The sequence below is a fragment of the Danio aesculapii genome, chromosome 21 (genome assembly GCF_903798145.1).
Source record: "Danio aesculapii chromosome 21, fDanAes4.1, whole genome shotgun sequence".
Lineage (NCBI taxonomy): Eukaryota > Metazoa > Chordata > Actinopteri > Cypriniformes > Danionidae > Danio > Danio aesculapii.
The window spans coordinates 29003961-29021628 of NC_079455.1; the positions used below are offsets into that span (position 1 = coordinate 29003961).

Genomic DNA, 17668 nt, shown 5'->3' on the forward strand with positions numbered 1-17668 from the left:
ACATATGCTGTCAAACAGATGAAGATCTATTCTTAATTTGCAGTTGTTTTTTGTAATTGCATGTGTTTTCTTAAATTGCAGCATGTTAAGCTCTCTCAGCCAGCGTAGTTTTAACTTGATTGTATTTATCTCAATTGTCAGTGTAAATTTATTTTTTTTAATGGTTCCATGTCACATGCATGTTGTGCATAACATGGATATTACACCATAAAAGATAAGTTAATTTCAGTTATACAGTTTCCCATAGTTTGTTTTATACATGTTTTCATCCTTTTATTTCTGTTTTTGAGGACTTTATGGGACTTTGATATCTGCTCTAACAGCTTTTGATTTTGAAAAGTTTAACAAAGTGACTTTGATTGACATTTTAGTTAGTTGTAAAATATTGTCTGGGGTATAGTCATGTAAACTATGGTATAGGAAAATTATGTAATGAGCTGCCTATATGGATTTATTTCTGTACTTACCAGAATTCGATAACTACTAAAATGCCCATAGCAGTCAATATAATCAACATAGGCTCAGTTTGAATACGTATCCTCATCTACATTTCTGGAGAGCGCAAATTATGTAGCAGAGGTACGTATGGCTGCATTTCATCTTTAAAACAAACGCTACTGGGCAGTCCTGTTCGTGCTACCATCTGACCACTTACCTCCGTGTGGATGGCTTTTCACACAGTGAAACAGCGACCTCTGGTAGATTTGTGAAAACAAAAACTGCAAAAAACGTACCTCCTGGGATGTATTTTGTGCTCTCCAGAAATGTAGACTGGGGTACGTATCTGTAGTTAATATAATTGTTCATGTCATATTTACATTTGAATCAATGTTTTTGTCATATTTTATAATGATAATTACCCAAAAATTCATATACTTTTGTAACATAATTGGGTTATAATTGTGCATACTTCACTTTGTCTAAGAAGCTTCTTGACCGTTTTTAGACTGCAGTGAAAATATTGTTTAGAAAGTTTTGAAAGAATATATTGTTGAAACTTTTAAAGGCATCTCTGTATAAAGTTATGTTTTTGTAGCAGAACGTTGCTAGTTAGGCACACATATTCAGTGATCAAATTGGTCATTCAAGTTTAAAATACTCAGAACTCCTTTAAGAATTTAAGTTTTGTAAGAATCTTTTGTAATTTTAGTAAAATAGCAACATTAAAATGAAATATCGACACATTTGGGGAAAACCGGGTTACTATAGTTATATGAGTTTTATTTTTATGCCAAAGCAAAGACCAGTATACCATAATGCAAGTCAAAAGTGCTAATAAAAAGAAAAAAAAACTTCTAACTAACCAATATTTTTACACAGTGAATTGAGAACTTAAAAATAAACACCAATATAATTTACTAAATGCTTCTTAGAAATCCTACCCATACTAAAGGCTATTCAAAACACCTTAGCATCACGGCAGAAAGTTTTATATGTACTAACATCACTTATAAGTGTTACAATGGAGCTTGAATCTCTGTGCGCAGAGTAATGAATGGCTAACCATCACAGTTGTGTTGACAGCAGGTGTCTGGTTCATGTAATCTGCTGTGTCAATGTGTTAGTTCTCGATGGCGCCGCTCGGCCCAGCCTAACTCCCCTGCTGTAGATGACTAATCCTTGTTGAGGATCCACAGCAGTCGTATCGATCCACGCTAACACGTCCAAACTGTCTCAATATGTCACCGGGCTCCTCAGAAGGCACTTCAAACAACACCATCGACCAGTGAACTCACACACACACGCACACACACTTTCCGTTGATCCACACCCGATCAAGTCCGACTGCCCTCTGGAATCACTTCAACCAGCCCAAAGTACAATATATCTGTATTAGCGCTGAGTCTGCAGGCTAATCTGTTGTGTTTGTGTTAGCAGGGAGAGCCGAGCGCTGCTTTCTTGGCATGTTTCCATTAAGAACGCTGCGTGTGTTTTTGAGCTAATGTTTGTTAATTTGTGGTGTTATCGCAGTAGCTTGCCTTCGTGTTTATTAACCAAACTAATTCCATTTATTTCCAACATCGGCATCTTCCGGCGAAATCAATACTGTTATTTTGACACTACAGCACGTATCGAGCGAGGATTTCCCATGAGCACTTCACACGAGTTGTGGTCTGATGTGGGGTGTATTTTAAAGGTGCTGTATGTAAGTTTTGGACTCTTATAAAGCATAAAAATAAGATAATATGTTTGCAGATATTTAAGAAACATGCTAAGTGAACGTTCTTGTTAACTGAAAAACTATATTAAAGTCAGATATAAAGTAATGTGCGTTACATGCAGTGGCGGATTTAGGCATGGGTAATGTGGGCGATCGCCTGGGGCGGCATCTTGCTTGGGGCAGCATGGAGACCATAACTACCCAACACCAGTGCCATCAATCCACCCTCCCCCTGCTCGTCACTTTCGTCTGTGACACCCCCCCCCCCCCCCCCCCATCCCCCCCTCCCGCCTTTTCACTTCCATCTTCAACACTCCATCATCCCCCACTACGCAAAAGGGCGGCACGAACACTGTGAGGGCGGTACGACCGTCATTTGCCTAGATCACCAGTTAAGATTGCACCACTACTGGTTACATGCAAGGACATCGGTCTTTGTTTTGGTTATTTAACCCACCCAATGCCAGTTTAGCCAGTTATATTTCAGCAACTGTGGTTGCCTTGGTGAAACACAGCATATTTCATCCATTTAGTCATGAAGGCTCTCAAAGTGTGTGTCCATGACCGAAATACGACCTCCAGTGGACAGTAGAAATGAGATGCAGATTCAGAGTTATAATCATATAAATTTTGCAAATGTCAACATTAGGTAAGCAGGTCACATTGTAACCCGGTCCTAACAACACGCTAAGTGGCGAGATTTGCAATAATAAGCAATTTGGCTGTTTGCCCCAGACAGAAACTTTAACACAGCCATTCAAAAGCACAGAATAGTGCACTTACTGCACTCAAAGAAATGGTATGGTTTATAATCTAATTAATACATATTAAACCTCTTTAAGATTATTAAATATACATGCTAAATCACTATGTGTTGATTTTGAGTCACAGTTCTGAAGTTCAATTTCAAACGGTTTATTTTATTTTCAAGATCTAAGGTCTGCTGCTGCTATCAGTTTGGCAATAAATGTCAAGTTAAATGGCTTTCAAAGTCGCATTATTAGCATTTAACACTGAATAAAGCACATGAGGTATACCTGAGGTTGTCAGTTTTTTGTTGTTCAGCTGCAAGAAATAGAAGCCATATCTAAAATATAAATTTCAGGTGTTGGTTACAACAGAAAACTCTTTTTAATATGGAAAATAGTCCATCTATCGTGTGCCGTTGCTTTTATTTAGAACACAATTCAAATCAGTCTTCAGACTCGATAGTCAGGCACGCTCCTGTTGGTGTTCTCAATCTGGCAACCTGCACTTGCATTTGTTTTGAAGCAGGTGTGCAATACCTAGTTCAACCACTGGATGTCAAACTTACAAAATTACATTCTGCACCCTTTATGGTGGACAGCAAGTTTTTAGGTTAGGGGAAAGGTCCCATTAAATTCGCTAAAGGTCTGCTTATTATTTTTATGGGTTGAATATGTTCTGAATTGAATTCTGTTCGCATGCACAGCAACAGATGATAATGTTCTGTTGATTAAAAGTGCTGCAATTATGTGTTCTGCCATGTTGAATTAACTTTAGGGTTGGGTAGATTCTGAAGTTTTGTTATTTTTTATTAGATGGAACACATATTTATAAAGTAATTTCTAGAGTATTGTCTCTTCTGTGGTGTGGGCTTATTAAAGCTATAGTTTACATATACTGTAGATATTGGTGTTGTTGTGAAAAGGCTTTAAAGGGACAGTTCACCAAAAATTTAAATGTGCTGTTAGTTTACACACTCTCAGGCCACACAAGATTACTTTTTTTGTCAGCAGAGAGTTAAAGAAGATTATTTGATGAAGCTGTGGACTTTGGTTGTTCATAAAATGCAAGGCAATGAATATCTGCACCATCCAGAAAGCATATAGAGGTGAAACAAAATGAATTGCATTGGTTACTTATAGTACAGGAATGATGTTATAATCTGAAAGAATATATATTTTATAAAACTTACAACTGCTTCAACATTCATAAATCCAAGCAAATTATTCTTTCAGGTTCATCATTCATCGTTTATTCACCAGTTTACTTAATCTATGTAAGTTTGAAAGTTTTAAACTGCAGTTTTTAAGAAAGATGTTCCAGCCAATTTAAGTGTTAAGACTTAATGGGCGTTATGACTGATAGATATGGGCCAGTAGGGGCCTTCTGTGCCTACTGATAGGCTCAGAAGGTTGTTAATAATTGAGAATTATTATATTACTTATTAAATTTCCCATTAATTGTATTTTATTAACGTTTACCAAAACCCTATACCCAACCGTCACAGTAATGTCAAAACAGATCTGGACCTGGAGTTTTTGATATTAATATAGTTGATTAGCCATGTGAATGGATGATAACAGCCTTCTGAGCCTACCAGTAGGCCCCTGCTGGCCCATATATTTCAGCTGATAACCACTGATAATGGCCATTCAATCGAGTGATAACATTCGAAGCAGACAGAATTTCTAAGAATAATGTATGGTGCTCAGAGAGGACACAAACATTTAGCTGACATTACCTGAAATTGATTGATTGATTGATTGATTGATTGATTGATTGATTGATTGATTGATTGATTGAGTGATTGATTGATTGATTGATTGATTGATTGATTGATTGATTGATTGATTGATAGTATCAGTTAATCACCTTTTCTCTCTCTTTATGCACAGCGCTTTGTCTGATGAAGCTCAGGAGATTCTGTTGAGTCCAGAGGTGACATACGGTCCTCCTGGCCTGAGTCTGTCCTGCCCTGTTGCCTTGACAGTCGCCCACTGTGCAGATGTCAATTCAGACGACTGGAATATCAAGCTTAAGAGGCAAACACAGGACAACAGCTGGGAGGTAAGACTCAAATATTAAAAGGTGACATTCAGTACTGTAAGAAAAGAACCACAAATGTGCTGGATGGTAGGGCTGGGTATTGATATACATTTCCTAATTTGATTTTCATCAACAATAATAATTCCATTTTAATTTTTTAAATTATGTTTCTACTCCAGCAAATAAAAATAAAACACTTAAACTTAAAAGACCAAAAAAAAAAGAACACAAAAAATGTCTAAATCAAATAAAAAATTTTAACTAAAATTAATTCTCACTCAAATGTCTTGTGTTAATTTGGAATAATATGCAATTTAATTAACAAAAAGTCTAAACACAGTGAAAAATATATTTTTTTAAATGTCTAAATCAAATGAAAAATTAAATTTAAAATGAATTCTCACTCAAATGCCTTATGTTAATTTGTAATTAATATACAATCTCATTAACTAAAAGCCTAAACACGATTAAAAAAATCAAATAAAAGTCAAATTAAAAATTTAAACTAAAAGGAATTCTTATGCAGATATATTGTGTTCATTTGTAACTAATATGCAATTTAATAAATAAAAAGTTGAAGGACAGTAAAAAAAATACAAAAGAATGTCTAAATCAAATTAAAAATTCTCTTAACAAAAACTACCCAGTTCACACATCAGCACTCAAATGTTTTCTTGTTATAACATTATTAAATTTTCATTTTATTCATTGTAATTTATTAGACTAAAAATTTTACAATATTTTTTCATGGGAGTTATATATGTATAGTACCATTTATGTTCATTTGTAATTAATAAACAGTCTAATAAATAAAAAGCCAAAACGGTAAAAAAAAGTTTAAATCAAATTAAAAATTAAAACTAAAATTAGTTTCAAGTCACACATCAGCTGAAAGCTCTTAAATGTTTTCTTTTTAAAACATTATTATATTTCATTTTATTTATTGTAATTTAATAGACTAAAAATCATTAGAAAATTGTGTTTCAGATTTTAATTTTCATTATTTGTTCATGTGATTTATACATGTATATTTCCATTTATGTTAATCTGTAATTAATATACAATTTAATAAACTAAAAGCCTAAACAAAAATACAAAAAATGTCTAAATCAAATTAAAACTAAAATCAATTCAGACTCTTAATAAAAACTACCCAGTTCACACATCAGCTGAAAACAACATTTCCAAAAAGATGGTTCTTGGAAATGAAGAATCCAAATTAATACATCAAAATAAAACCAGTAAATCAGTATTGCCAACTCATCCCGACTGAAAAGCATGGCAATTCTTTCCCTTTAATGAATGTAAATTCTTCAAACTCTGAGTCTCATACTTTAAAAGCAAACTTCAATAATAAAGTACTGAAAAGTCATTGTAAAGCAAGAATGCTGAAGGTTACCAACTGACAGAATCAATAGACATGCCCTCTTCGCAGCAGATCGACATCCCGGCATCGCACTTTAAAGAAGCCACTCTCTTATTAACTCTGTCCTTTCCCTTTGATATTTCACAGTTCTTCATAAAAGCGGGATTCGCACCACTCTTACATGTTGACAGAACTTCATCAAAGTTTATCTTGAGCAAAACTGACCCCAAGGAAACCGACCCTGTTTGTATTGTAGCGTGCGTTAGTTTGTGCGCCCTGACATTTCAGCAAACTATAATCAAACGCAGACGCTCTAATTCAAAGATGCTTCACAATGCCAATCAGCTTAGTTTCTTTCTGTGCCGGAGAGTCATTTTGACGCCGTGTTAAAGACACGAAGACCTCTGACTGTTGTTTGAAATAATGAGCCTTCTTCTCAGAGACTGAGAGTAAAAGCCCCTGCTGTATTGAGAATAACACCTATTTTTTTGGTGCGTTTTACAGTGTGTGTGAGACTTTAATGCACACCTACTGATTTGTAGGTAATAGACAATGCTTTCTGTGCGCCGCCGTGTTTAGGTGGAAAATATCAAGCTTTCAAATGGCTCAGGTCGCTCCGGGGGGCAAAGTTATGCTTCGTTTTTTGCTGTATTCAGCCGGTGAAATGGAGACCCTGGACTGGAGATCCTGCTGGCCGCTTCACACCCACTGTTCCTGACATTCAAATACCAGATGCATATAATAATAATCAAGCTGTGCTTCCATCTGCAGCGCTATAAAGAAAAGGGAAGCATAATTTCAGCTAAAGATCTTCACCTTTTTCCTAATGTGCGCGCATGTATACTTTAATGCTGACCGAGGTTTTTATGAAGTGGAGCGGCTGGCGAAAAAGCCTCAGGGCTGTGGAAAGTAAGTAGCTGTCAGGGCTTATGACAATGAGGCCTGGTTACTTTGCATTAAAAGCAATTGAACCATGTGCTAGAAAAGAAAAACAGACGACCGGCATGGAGTAGCTGTAGTATTTTTTTCTTAACCATGATTATGATGTAAACTTTGTTTGAAATGGTAGATGAATTTGATTGTTTGCAGGAATTGTGTTTGTATGTGGTGTTGTGAAGGTAATGGCAAGCTGTGGCGCCACTAATGAATTTGATTATGGTTGTGTTTAAGGATGGGGTGAGAGGTGATTCAAAAACAATAATTCTAGCACTAATTGCAATGTTCATAGGTTCATTTGAAAAGATTTAATTAACAATTAAATGACACAACAGGGTAACACCATCTGGTGGGGGTTTGAGGGTTTAAGAACAGAAACAACAACAAAAAAAGCTGATGAAAATTTGATATTACATTTTAAATTACAAATGATGTTATCCATTTGTTTTTAGACATTTTAATTTAATTTTAATTGCATTTCTGATTTTATATTGTTGGATTTCTTATTATAACATTATTGCATTAGCATTTAATATAATTCGTTGTGATTTAAAAGACTAAATGCCTAAGGAAGTTTAGTTTCCAATTTTATATTGCAATGAGAATTATATTGCATTTAGTCAGACTTATTAGACCCCCTTTGATTTTTTTATTTTGACTTTTTAAATATTACCTAAATGATGTTTAACAGAGCAAGGAAATTTTCATAGTTATGTCTGTTAATATTTTTTTCTTCTGGTGAAAGTCTTATTTCTTTTAACCTAGCTAGAATAAAAGCAGTTTTTATTTTTTTTAAACCATTTTAAGGTCAAAATTATTAGCTATTAGCTTTTAGCTAAATATTTTTTCAATAGTCAGCAGAACAAACCACTGTTATATAATGACTTGCCTTATTACCCTAACCTGCCTAGTTAGTCTAATTAACCTAGTTAAGCCTTTAAATGTCACTTTAAGCTGTATAGAAGTGTCTTGAAAAATATCTAGTCTAATATTATTTACTGTCATCATGGCAAAGATAAAATAAATCAGTTATTAGAAATGTGTTATTAAAACTATTATGTTTAGAAATGTGCTGGAAAAATCTTCTCTCTGTTACACATAAATTATGCTGTATAAGTTGGCGGTTCATTCTGCTGTGGCAATCACATAGGGATAAAGGGACTAAGCCGAAAGAAAATGAATGATTGAATAAATCAAAGTCCCTTTAGAGCCTCTCGGGCAGTATGCTTGGGCATAATGTCTGAATGGGGAAACATCATACTCTCCAAAACCACTTACCAAACTTACCATTGAATTTCATTTTAGGAATCACCAATAAAATTACACAACTGTGCCTTGGTGACAACAACAACAACAAATGTGATTAGTTTAATTTCTAAAGTCCAAATCACAAAAAATCTGCAGAAACTTACGTCTGGTCCGAGCCCGTCCCCTCGAGTATCGTTAGTTTATAGTGTTTGATGATTGGCTCCTGTACTAGAAGGCGGGCTTTATTCGCCAAATAGCGATCAATGATTGGCTCCTGTACTAGAAGGCAGTCTTTATTTGCCATATACCGATCGATGATTGGCTTCTGTACTAGTAGGTGGGGCTTTATTCACCATATTGACCATTACACTTTTCCCCATTCACAGAGATACGAGTGACATGTCTTATGTATTCTAAAAATAACAACTTTTTTTTGTCAAAAATGGACCTTGATAGGGGTCGATAGACTTTTAAAATGTAGTTATCATTATAATTAGTTATTATAATATTATTGTATAGCATAAATACTTTACTTTGATATACAGTGCTCAGCATAATTAGGTACACTGCATTTCTCAGTGAATATATGCAATGTATTTTGGTGCATTCAAACAAAACATATTTATTAAACAGATATATTTATTAAAATAATTATTTAGTCATTAAACATATTTAGAAATTAAAAGAAAATACAATTAAATTCAAGCAAAATATAGCAAAAATAAAATACCTAAAATATTTCAACAGAATTTTGCAAATTTTCAAATTTAACTTTTTTTTTTTTTTTTTTTTTGCTGCTCTTGATTTTTCCTCTTTTTAAAATTTGTATTTAATATTTTTCTATAACATAGAAAATTGTGTATACTAGTTTTTAGACCGTTATAAGTTATTCTATTAGATAAGCTCCAGAATTGGCTTCAGTACTGCTTAATCTAATGTATATGCACAAATATATAAACATAATATTGTATAGCTTCCTATTAAAAATATGAATGTAAAAGATTTGTGAGGGGTGTACTCATATACTGTATGCTGAGCACTGTAGAACATTGCATTAAATAGACTTTTTTGTCATCTTAAAGTGAATCATCAGTCACTTCACCTGTAAACAGTAATAACCTCTAATGTAAACACACTGTAACAGTTTTAAACATGACACAGCATCATAGTCTGGATTTTGTGTTTGTGTCAGGAGGTCATGATTTTGGAAGAAGAGAGCACCTCCTGTTACTGCCTGCTGGACACTCACTGCTGCCACCTGTTGGTGGAGAGACCAGGCTGTTACGCTTTAGTAGGAGAGGCTCTCAGTCAAGCTGCAGGGAAGAGACTCCGGCTGGCTGCCTTCGGGAACATGGAGCAAAACTTCCTCAACTACAGCATTCGAGTGTACTGCGTCGATGATACGCCCCATGCCTTTCAGGTGTGTCAAGACTTTTTAAGTTTGTTGGTGTTAATGTTTTTGATCATAATTTTTAAAAAAAATCATCCGACTGAAATTGTCAAGAAAGCAAAACAGTCTCCTGTGCCACTAGTTTTGCTTTAATTAATGTAAAGATTTACATGCATAGCAAATGTTGTTTATAGTGAATGCCATGACTACTTTCATTTGTTTTAGGCTTAAATTTTCTGTCAAAATAAAAAATACTAAATTCTGTATTTGTATAATTGTTGGAAAATGTAATATTATGCTTATTATGATTATTACACTTTCTACTTTACTATAAAAATGCTGGATTCCACACAATTCTTTCACGTTGTCCCAACACAAATATATTAAGTTAACTTAATTGACTCCACAAATTTAAGTAGATTGAACATAAAACAATTTATTTGTCCCAAAATTACTCAATAATAGTGATAATTAAGCTTATTTTAAATATATTAGTTTGAACAAGCAGGTATAAATGGTTTCACATGGCTGATTTTGGATCACTTTTTTTTGGGATCAGAGTTTTTCAACTTCATTCCTTACCTTTTTAGAGATCCTAAGAGAACCGTACTATTACTTATAAGAATACACACTACTGATCACGGATTGGTCCAAGAGAATCATTACTACCAGTGCACATCAGGATTTTGTCAAGTCTGATGCGATCCTGGATTACTGGAACAATTTTTGTTCGACAATGTGATCCATACCTGTTCCCTACCCCTAAACCCAATGGTAACTGTAAATTATTCTCAAAATCAGAGTGAAATAATAGTTGGATAACAATCATGTAGAAGTACATAAACCTAACCATAAACTTAAACATAACATAAATGGTAAACGTATCCCTTTATTATGTTAATCCAGGAACATGTCCTACTTGGAGAAATCAGGTTGGCGTACTCTTAGCATCACTACCAACATCATTGTACAGTACTTAAATTACTGTAATTGAGTAGTTTTTCTCAGAAATGGTAGTTTACTAAGTAGTTATAAACATGTGTACTTTTAATTTTCCTTGAGTAATTTTTAGTGCAGTATCAGTACTTTTACTCTACTGCTTTCTTCAACCTGCAGTCACTACTTTTTCTTGTCTATGGGGATTAGAAAAATTAGTCCTGTGATTCCTGTCCGATCAAATCGCACATAGAAGGTAAATCACATCATAATAAACTACCTCAAGAGATGGGCGATTTATAATTGCAGAAAACTGTTTGGAAGCATTAAAAGTGTCCAAAAAGATGTCTAAAATCATCACACGCAATGACCCAGAGACTGTTTAGATGCATGTCAGTGATGAGAAGATGTCGGATGTTTACTGTATGATGACCGAAATAGCCTTAAACACCCAGCAGGCACAAGACGTCAACATGACCTCAGATTGATGTTGTACCCTAAAATCTTGTGGATGTTGCATTTTGTTTGGATCTGAAAATCAGGTTGACGTCAGAACTTAACGTAAGGCTGACATCAATGTCCAACATCCAACCTAAAATCAACCTAATATCAGCGTCTAATGATGTTACAGCTTGATGTTGTGTGGACGTTACCACTATGACATCTATCAGATGTTGGATTTTGGTTGCCATACCTGACGAATAAACGTCAGTATTTGATGTCACTATGACATTGGTTTAGATGTTGGATTTTGGTCACTTTCCAACACAACCTAAAATCAACCAAATGTCAACATCATTTGATGTTATTGTTGGAAATCAAAAAAACATTGTCCTTAGACGCTGGCTAGACATTGAATTTTTGTCAGCTGACGTCACAACCTAACCTAATAGTAACGTCTTATAACGTTGTGTGCCTGCTGGGCAAAAACTAAATTCATTACAGAATGTTACGCTTACACACGTCTACAAATTGCATGTAAATGCATCAGCTTTTTACAGCGTAATACTCACTGCTCCTGAGTAAATTTAAAAGGGCTATTTTTTATTCATACTTTCTGTAATATTCACAACAGATACTTTTACTTGCGCTACATTTTGGGCAAGTAATGGTACTTTTAATTAAGCATGATTTTTCAATAATCTTTCCACCACTGATTAAAGCAAGCCAAGTCGTGGTGAACGGTACCATATGGCACTGTGGAAAAGTGGCTTTTTACATGGGAAACTGTAATGACCAGTAGGTGGAGGTAAATTTTAGTGACTGAGTCACAGACTAATTAATTCGAATGATTGTTCAAAGCAGCTGATTCAGTCAGGAATTATCTAATGTTTTGTTTGTTTTATGACTGATGACTCATGACTTTCTTGCTCATTGAATCATTTGAAAATCAAATCAAAAGATCAACTGCTTTGCTTATTATCATTAGCTATGTTTCCATCCACCTATTTTCATGCTCATTTTGTAATACTACATATTAATTGACATATTAATTATTTAACATATTGAATGACATATTACATATTAATTAACTGAGAAGGATATATATATATATATATATATATATATATATATATATATATATATATATATATATATATATATATATATATATATATATATATATATATATATATATATATTTTTTTTTTTTTTTTTTATCTGTTAAATAAATGTCCACAATCATGAAAACACATTTACCAAATAAATTCCAGCATGTACATCAAAAAGTCATGCGATTCTGTTATAACAGATCATGTGATAACAAAAATAGACGGTAAGGTATTAATGGACAAACCATGGGACCGAACACATTGTAAAATAATTAAAATGTTGTTTTGGTCGTTCTAAAATCTGTTAGCCAAAGATCATCATGAAAGTGGTCTTTGTTTCCCAGAACTGTCTTGATTAGCTATGCTTTCAAAGAGAGTTCTCGAGCCTCCAAAAGCCACCACTCATTCATTGTGTTTGTCGTCTGAAGTACAATCAACGGCTCACAGTGGCTTTTCCTATCGTGGCAATTTCCATTTTTCTTTTTGATATTTGGTAGCATTTTATCAGGAAGTGACAATTTTTTTCTCTTTTACTTATTGGGTGGAAACGGTACTTTATTGGCAAATGTTTTATAACATATTCCAGTTTGCACATAAATCTAATTCACATCTTTCTCATATGTGAGCTTTTCTGCCCCTAATTGTTTGTAGTATCCAACTCTGACTGGAGAATATAATGTATATATTACTCATTCATAATGTTTTATTTCATTTTGAACAATCGAAATGTCTAAAAAAACAAAACAACAAAAAAAAAACACGGTGAAGAAATGATCATGTGTTGATGTATATAATTGCATTTACCATCTCAAAAATATTTGGCAACAAACCATTCCACCATTCCACAAAAGTGTCAAATAGAACCGTGTAATTCTAAGGTGACAATTATTATTAGGTGAGATTTAGCTTGTGACATCAGGTGACCAAAATGCAATATCTAGTCATGAGCAACATTATTTTGAAGTCCAATAATGACGTCAAATAATATTTGTATTTGGTTGATTATAGTTTGTGTTGGAAAGTGACTAAAATCCAACATAGAGTCAGCATCTGAAACCTACGTCATATTGATGTAAAATACTGACATTTATTCGTCAGGTATGGCAACCAAAATCCAACATCTGATAGACGTCATAGTGGCAACCTCCACACAACGTCAAGCTGTAACATGATTAGATGTTGATATTTGGCTGATTTTAGGTTGGACATTGACGTTGGCCTGATGTTGGGTTCGTCAACATGATATTCATTTTCCAACAAAATGCAACGTACGACATCAATCTGACGTCATGTTGATGTCCTGTGCCTGCTGGGTAGATAAGCATCCAAATGATAATTTTAAGTAGCTTAACCGTCAAACAGGACGTCAAGGTGGTGCCGTGGGTAGCACGATTGCCTCACAGTAAAAAGGTCACTGGTTCGAGCCCCGGCTGGGTCAGTTGGCATTTTTGTGTGGAGTTTGCATGTTCTCCCCGTATTTGAGTGGGTTTCCAGTGGATGCTCCGGTTTCCCCACAGTCCAAAGACATGCGGTACAGGTGAATTGAATAAGCTAAATTGGCCATAGTGTATGTGTGTGAATGCAAGAGTGTATGGATGTTTTCCAGTGTTTGGTTGTGTCTGGAAGGGCATCCGCTGTGTAAAACATATGCTGGATAAGTTGGTGGTTATTCCGCTGCGGCGACCCCTGATTAATAAAGAGACTAAGCCGAAAATGAATTAATGAATGAATAACCGTCAAACGTAGGCTACCGTTTCAGAAAATCACCAATGTTTTAAATCTCCAATATCCAATAGTACCCTCATTCAGTGTTGAATAACTTCAAATTTAGCAGCATGTACATTTCAGTTAGAAATTCCCATCATGCACACTCTACACATACCCTAGCTTGTTTTGCGTAATGTACAATATGTTGTGTTGCACTAGTAGAGCACCCACCAGTTCAATGGAAATTCATGCTGGCCCAAACTGGTCTTTCTTCAGGGAGCAAATTCTTCCTTCACAGATGTAGGCTTCTTAAATGTCATGATACACATCCCCTTCACACTGCATATGGCATTAGATGGAAATCCGTGGATTATAGGATATTTGCATTCATAGGGCAGCGTGTTATGGCTGGCCGTCATGCCCTGTGGGTACTCTGGTTTTATGCTCCAGTGATAGTCAGCTGGACCAATCTCTCTTTCTCACACATACACACACACACACACACACACACACACACACACACACACGCACACGCACACACACACACACACACGCACACACACACACACACACACACACACACACATCTCCAGCTAACTGATAGAATGGCTTCTTAAATTACAAAGACAGGGTGAGCCACTCATATGCTTCATGCTACGTGACTGAATCTTTTCTATGTGCTAATTAAAAGTGATTTACATTCTGTTAAGCGTAACATCGAGCTGAGCAGTCATATATTCGGGAGTCTTTTAGCCATAGTCATAAAGTCTTTGTTCTGTACACACACACACACACACACATATATAAATTACAATCTCTTCAGTTTATGAAGAAAGCATAATATGTTTTTTTTATTTAATGTTTCACATGGATCTTCTCGGTTACAGAGATGTGGAGGTGTCTTGGTGTTGTATTAGAAGCCTCCAGACATATGCAAACTGGATTAGTGACTCTGTTTTTCTCTTTCTTTCTCTCAATCACACACACAAGAAGTACTATATCGAGTGTGTATGCACTCAAGCTGAATTAAGAAACTTCAATACATGTTGGGATGTTGTTTTGCTTTCAGAACCGTATCTGGGTTGAAAGTTTTGAGGTTTAGTTTGAGGCTTGTGCTGAAAGCTGTGGAACTACAAAGTGTTTCTTTCTACAAATGTAGTTTTGAGAGTAATTGCAGCAGGAATTACAGTCTAACAGCATTTATTTAAAACAGAAAGCTTCTGTGACATTGTGAAGGTCTTTAATGTCAGTTTTAATTAATGACTGCATCCTTGAATGTAATTTCATTTTTTTTATTCAACAAAAATACCAAGACTAAACTTTTGAACAGCAGTGTACAGTATGTATTCAATGAAAACATTTAGTAGAATGACCTTTATAATATCTAAAAATTGAGAAGTTTCAACAAGTAGCTCAAGGTAAAAAGAACAAAAGTCAAACATTTTTCTACCATAAGAGAAAAATGAGGATGTGTGTGTTTATGCAAATATGTGTACCTGATGTTACCTGTATAGTATAGTACAATGTAAAAAAAATAGTTCTGCCCTAATTTTTAAGTGTAATCAAATTACATTTACAAGTATTTCAATGTAAATCTAATAAATTGAGTTAAAACATAAAGTTAAATTGTGTCTAATTTAAAAATTAAAGATGAAAGCTTATAAGTTACCTAAAATAAGTTAAGGTAACATGAAAACATACAGTGCATTATCAATTACTTTTTGATCATATAATTTTAAACAGCCTCTATTTTGTGTTTTTGAAAATGACCTTCCATGCAGTGTGCAACACAGCTCTAAGTGAATGAAAACATCCAGCTGAGGTTTAAATCTGAAAGTGCACCTTGTTTAAAAATATAGATTAAAAAAAAAAGATTCGGCCCGTTTGTCCAGATCTTTTTCCCTGTTCGTATCGACGTCGACATGAAACAGTATCAAATATGAAGTGGCGGATCCGGTAAAACGTGAACACGCCTTTCCCTTCAAACTCCGGCAGAGTGCCGGTGTGTTTGGGACTGATCATGGCTGAAGATGAGTGAATGTTCTGGTGATTAATGCAATAATCTACCCTGCAATGGGAGATTCGTCAGCCGTTTGTTAAATGAAGAATTAGAAAAGACTATTGATGTATGGGGCTTTGTCAGAGCTTGACAGTAACTTTAACAGTTCATTGATCACAAGTGTAAGTAAGTGCAATTAAAATGGTTGCCTCCTTGTTTTCTCTAGCTTGCAAAATATGTATTGAATTGTGTTTTGTTACTTGTAATCGCTCCACGCGGCTTGTACTGTATCCAGTTAACTCTTTATATTCAAATATTGCATCTAAAGCCACATTGAAATTGTGGCGCGTGTTGTTTCTTTACCGATTTATATGCGTTTGTAAGCTCGCGATCCTCTGTCGTTTGTCATTGTTATGGCCACCGTCAACTGTTCATACACACGTGTGCCAGCCCCTGTGTGGATTGATACTTAATTTGTGTTGTTTTTATTTATGGTTAAGAATAGAGCAATATGCTGGCTTTAAACTGCATTGCTTAAATGCACTCTCGCATTGGGCTCATGTGACCCTGCCGATCCTACACCACCCAACCTGCTCTGAACTGGGATTAAACTGGCGACTCTCCGCATGGATATCAGTTGCTCTAACAAGGCATCTGTCACTAGAGCACCTTTTCGGATTCTTCATATGGGAGTCGGTTGTTCTAACAAAGAGGCTTAAGACCATGGCCCCTACCATCTGTCACTAGAGCACCTTTTCGTGTTCAGAGAAGTGAGGTTTACCTGCACAGTACTTTACTAACTGGCCTCTGTTACTCTCAAATTCCTAAACCTCACTCCCATCCGGGTCACGGCACCAATGGGACCCTACTGGTCCTACACCACCCAACCCGCTCCGAGCTGAGATCAAACCAGTGACTCTTTATATGGGAGTCGGTTGCTCTAACAAGGAGGATAAAGACCATGGCCCCTACCTTCTGTCACTGGAGCACGTTTTCGTGTTCAGGGGAGTGAGGTTTACCTGCACAGCACTTTACTAACTGGCCTCTGTTACGTTCAAACTCCTAAACCTCACTCCCATCCGGGTCACGGCACCAGTGTGACCCCGCCGGTCCTACATCACCCAACCTGCACCGAACTGGGATCGAACTGGCGACTCTCCGCATGGGAGTCAGCTGCTCTATTAAGGAGGCTAAAGACCGTCTGTCGGTAAAGCACCTTTTCGGGTTTAGGGAAGTGAGGTTTACCTGCACAGCACTTCACTAGCTGGCCTCTGTTACACTCACACATATACTCTGCACTCTGACTACTTCAACAATGTTGATAAGCTGTGGTGGACGTTTCTCTCTGACTCGTGCTGAACACAGTCGACAAATCGCAACAGACTGAGTCACCGAACCAATCAGCTCAGATTAGCATCACTTTAAGGAGTGGTTTGGGAACAATTAATCTCTGAACAAATCATATGGGAGTTGTTGGGAAAATAAATGCATATAATAAGACCATGAAAACGTTATTTGACCTTGCATGCATGTCAGACTGTTGTTGGAGACCCCCAAAACCAAAATATGACCTTTTATA

General features: G+C 35.6%; 1 protein-coding gene across 2 annotated transcripts in view; it reads left to right on the forward strand.

Annotated features, from left to right (window-relative positions):
• The window catches only part of unc5da (unc-5 netrin receptor Da), a 357817-nt gene that overhangs the window by 325590 nt on the left and 14559 nt on the right, over window positions 1-17668 (forward strand). For both annotated transcript variants that reach the window (XM_056446616.1, XM_056446617.1), the window contains 2 exons: window positions 4804-4975; window positions 9697-9924. In XM_056446616.1, coding sequence (XP_056302591.1) covers window positions 4804-4975; window positions 9697-9924 — 400 coding nt within the window. The remainder of the gene's footprint in view (window positions 1-4803; window positions 4976-9696; window positions 9925-17668) is intronic.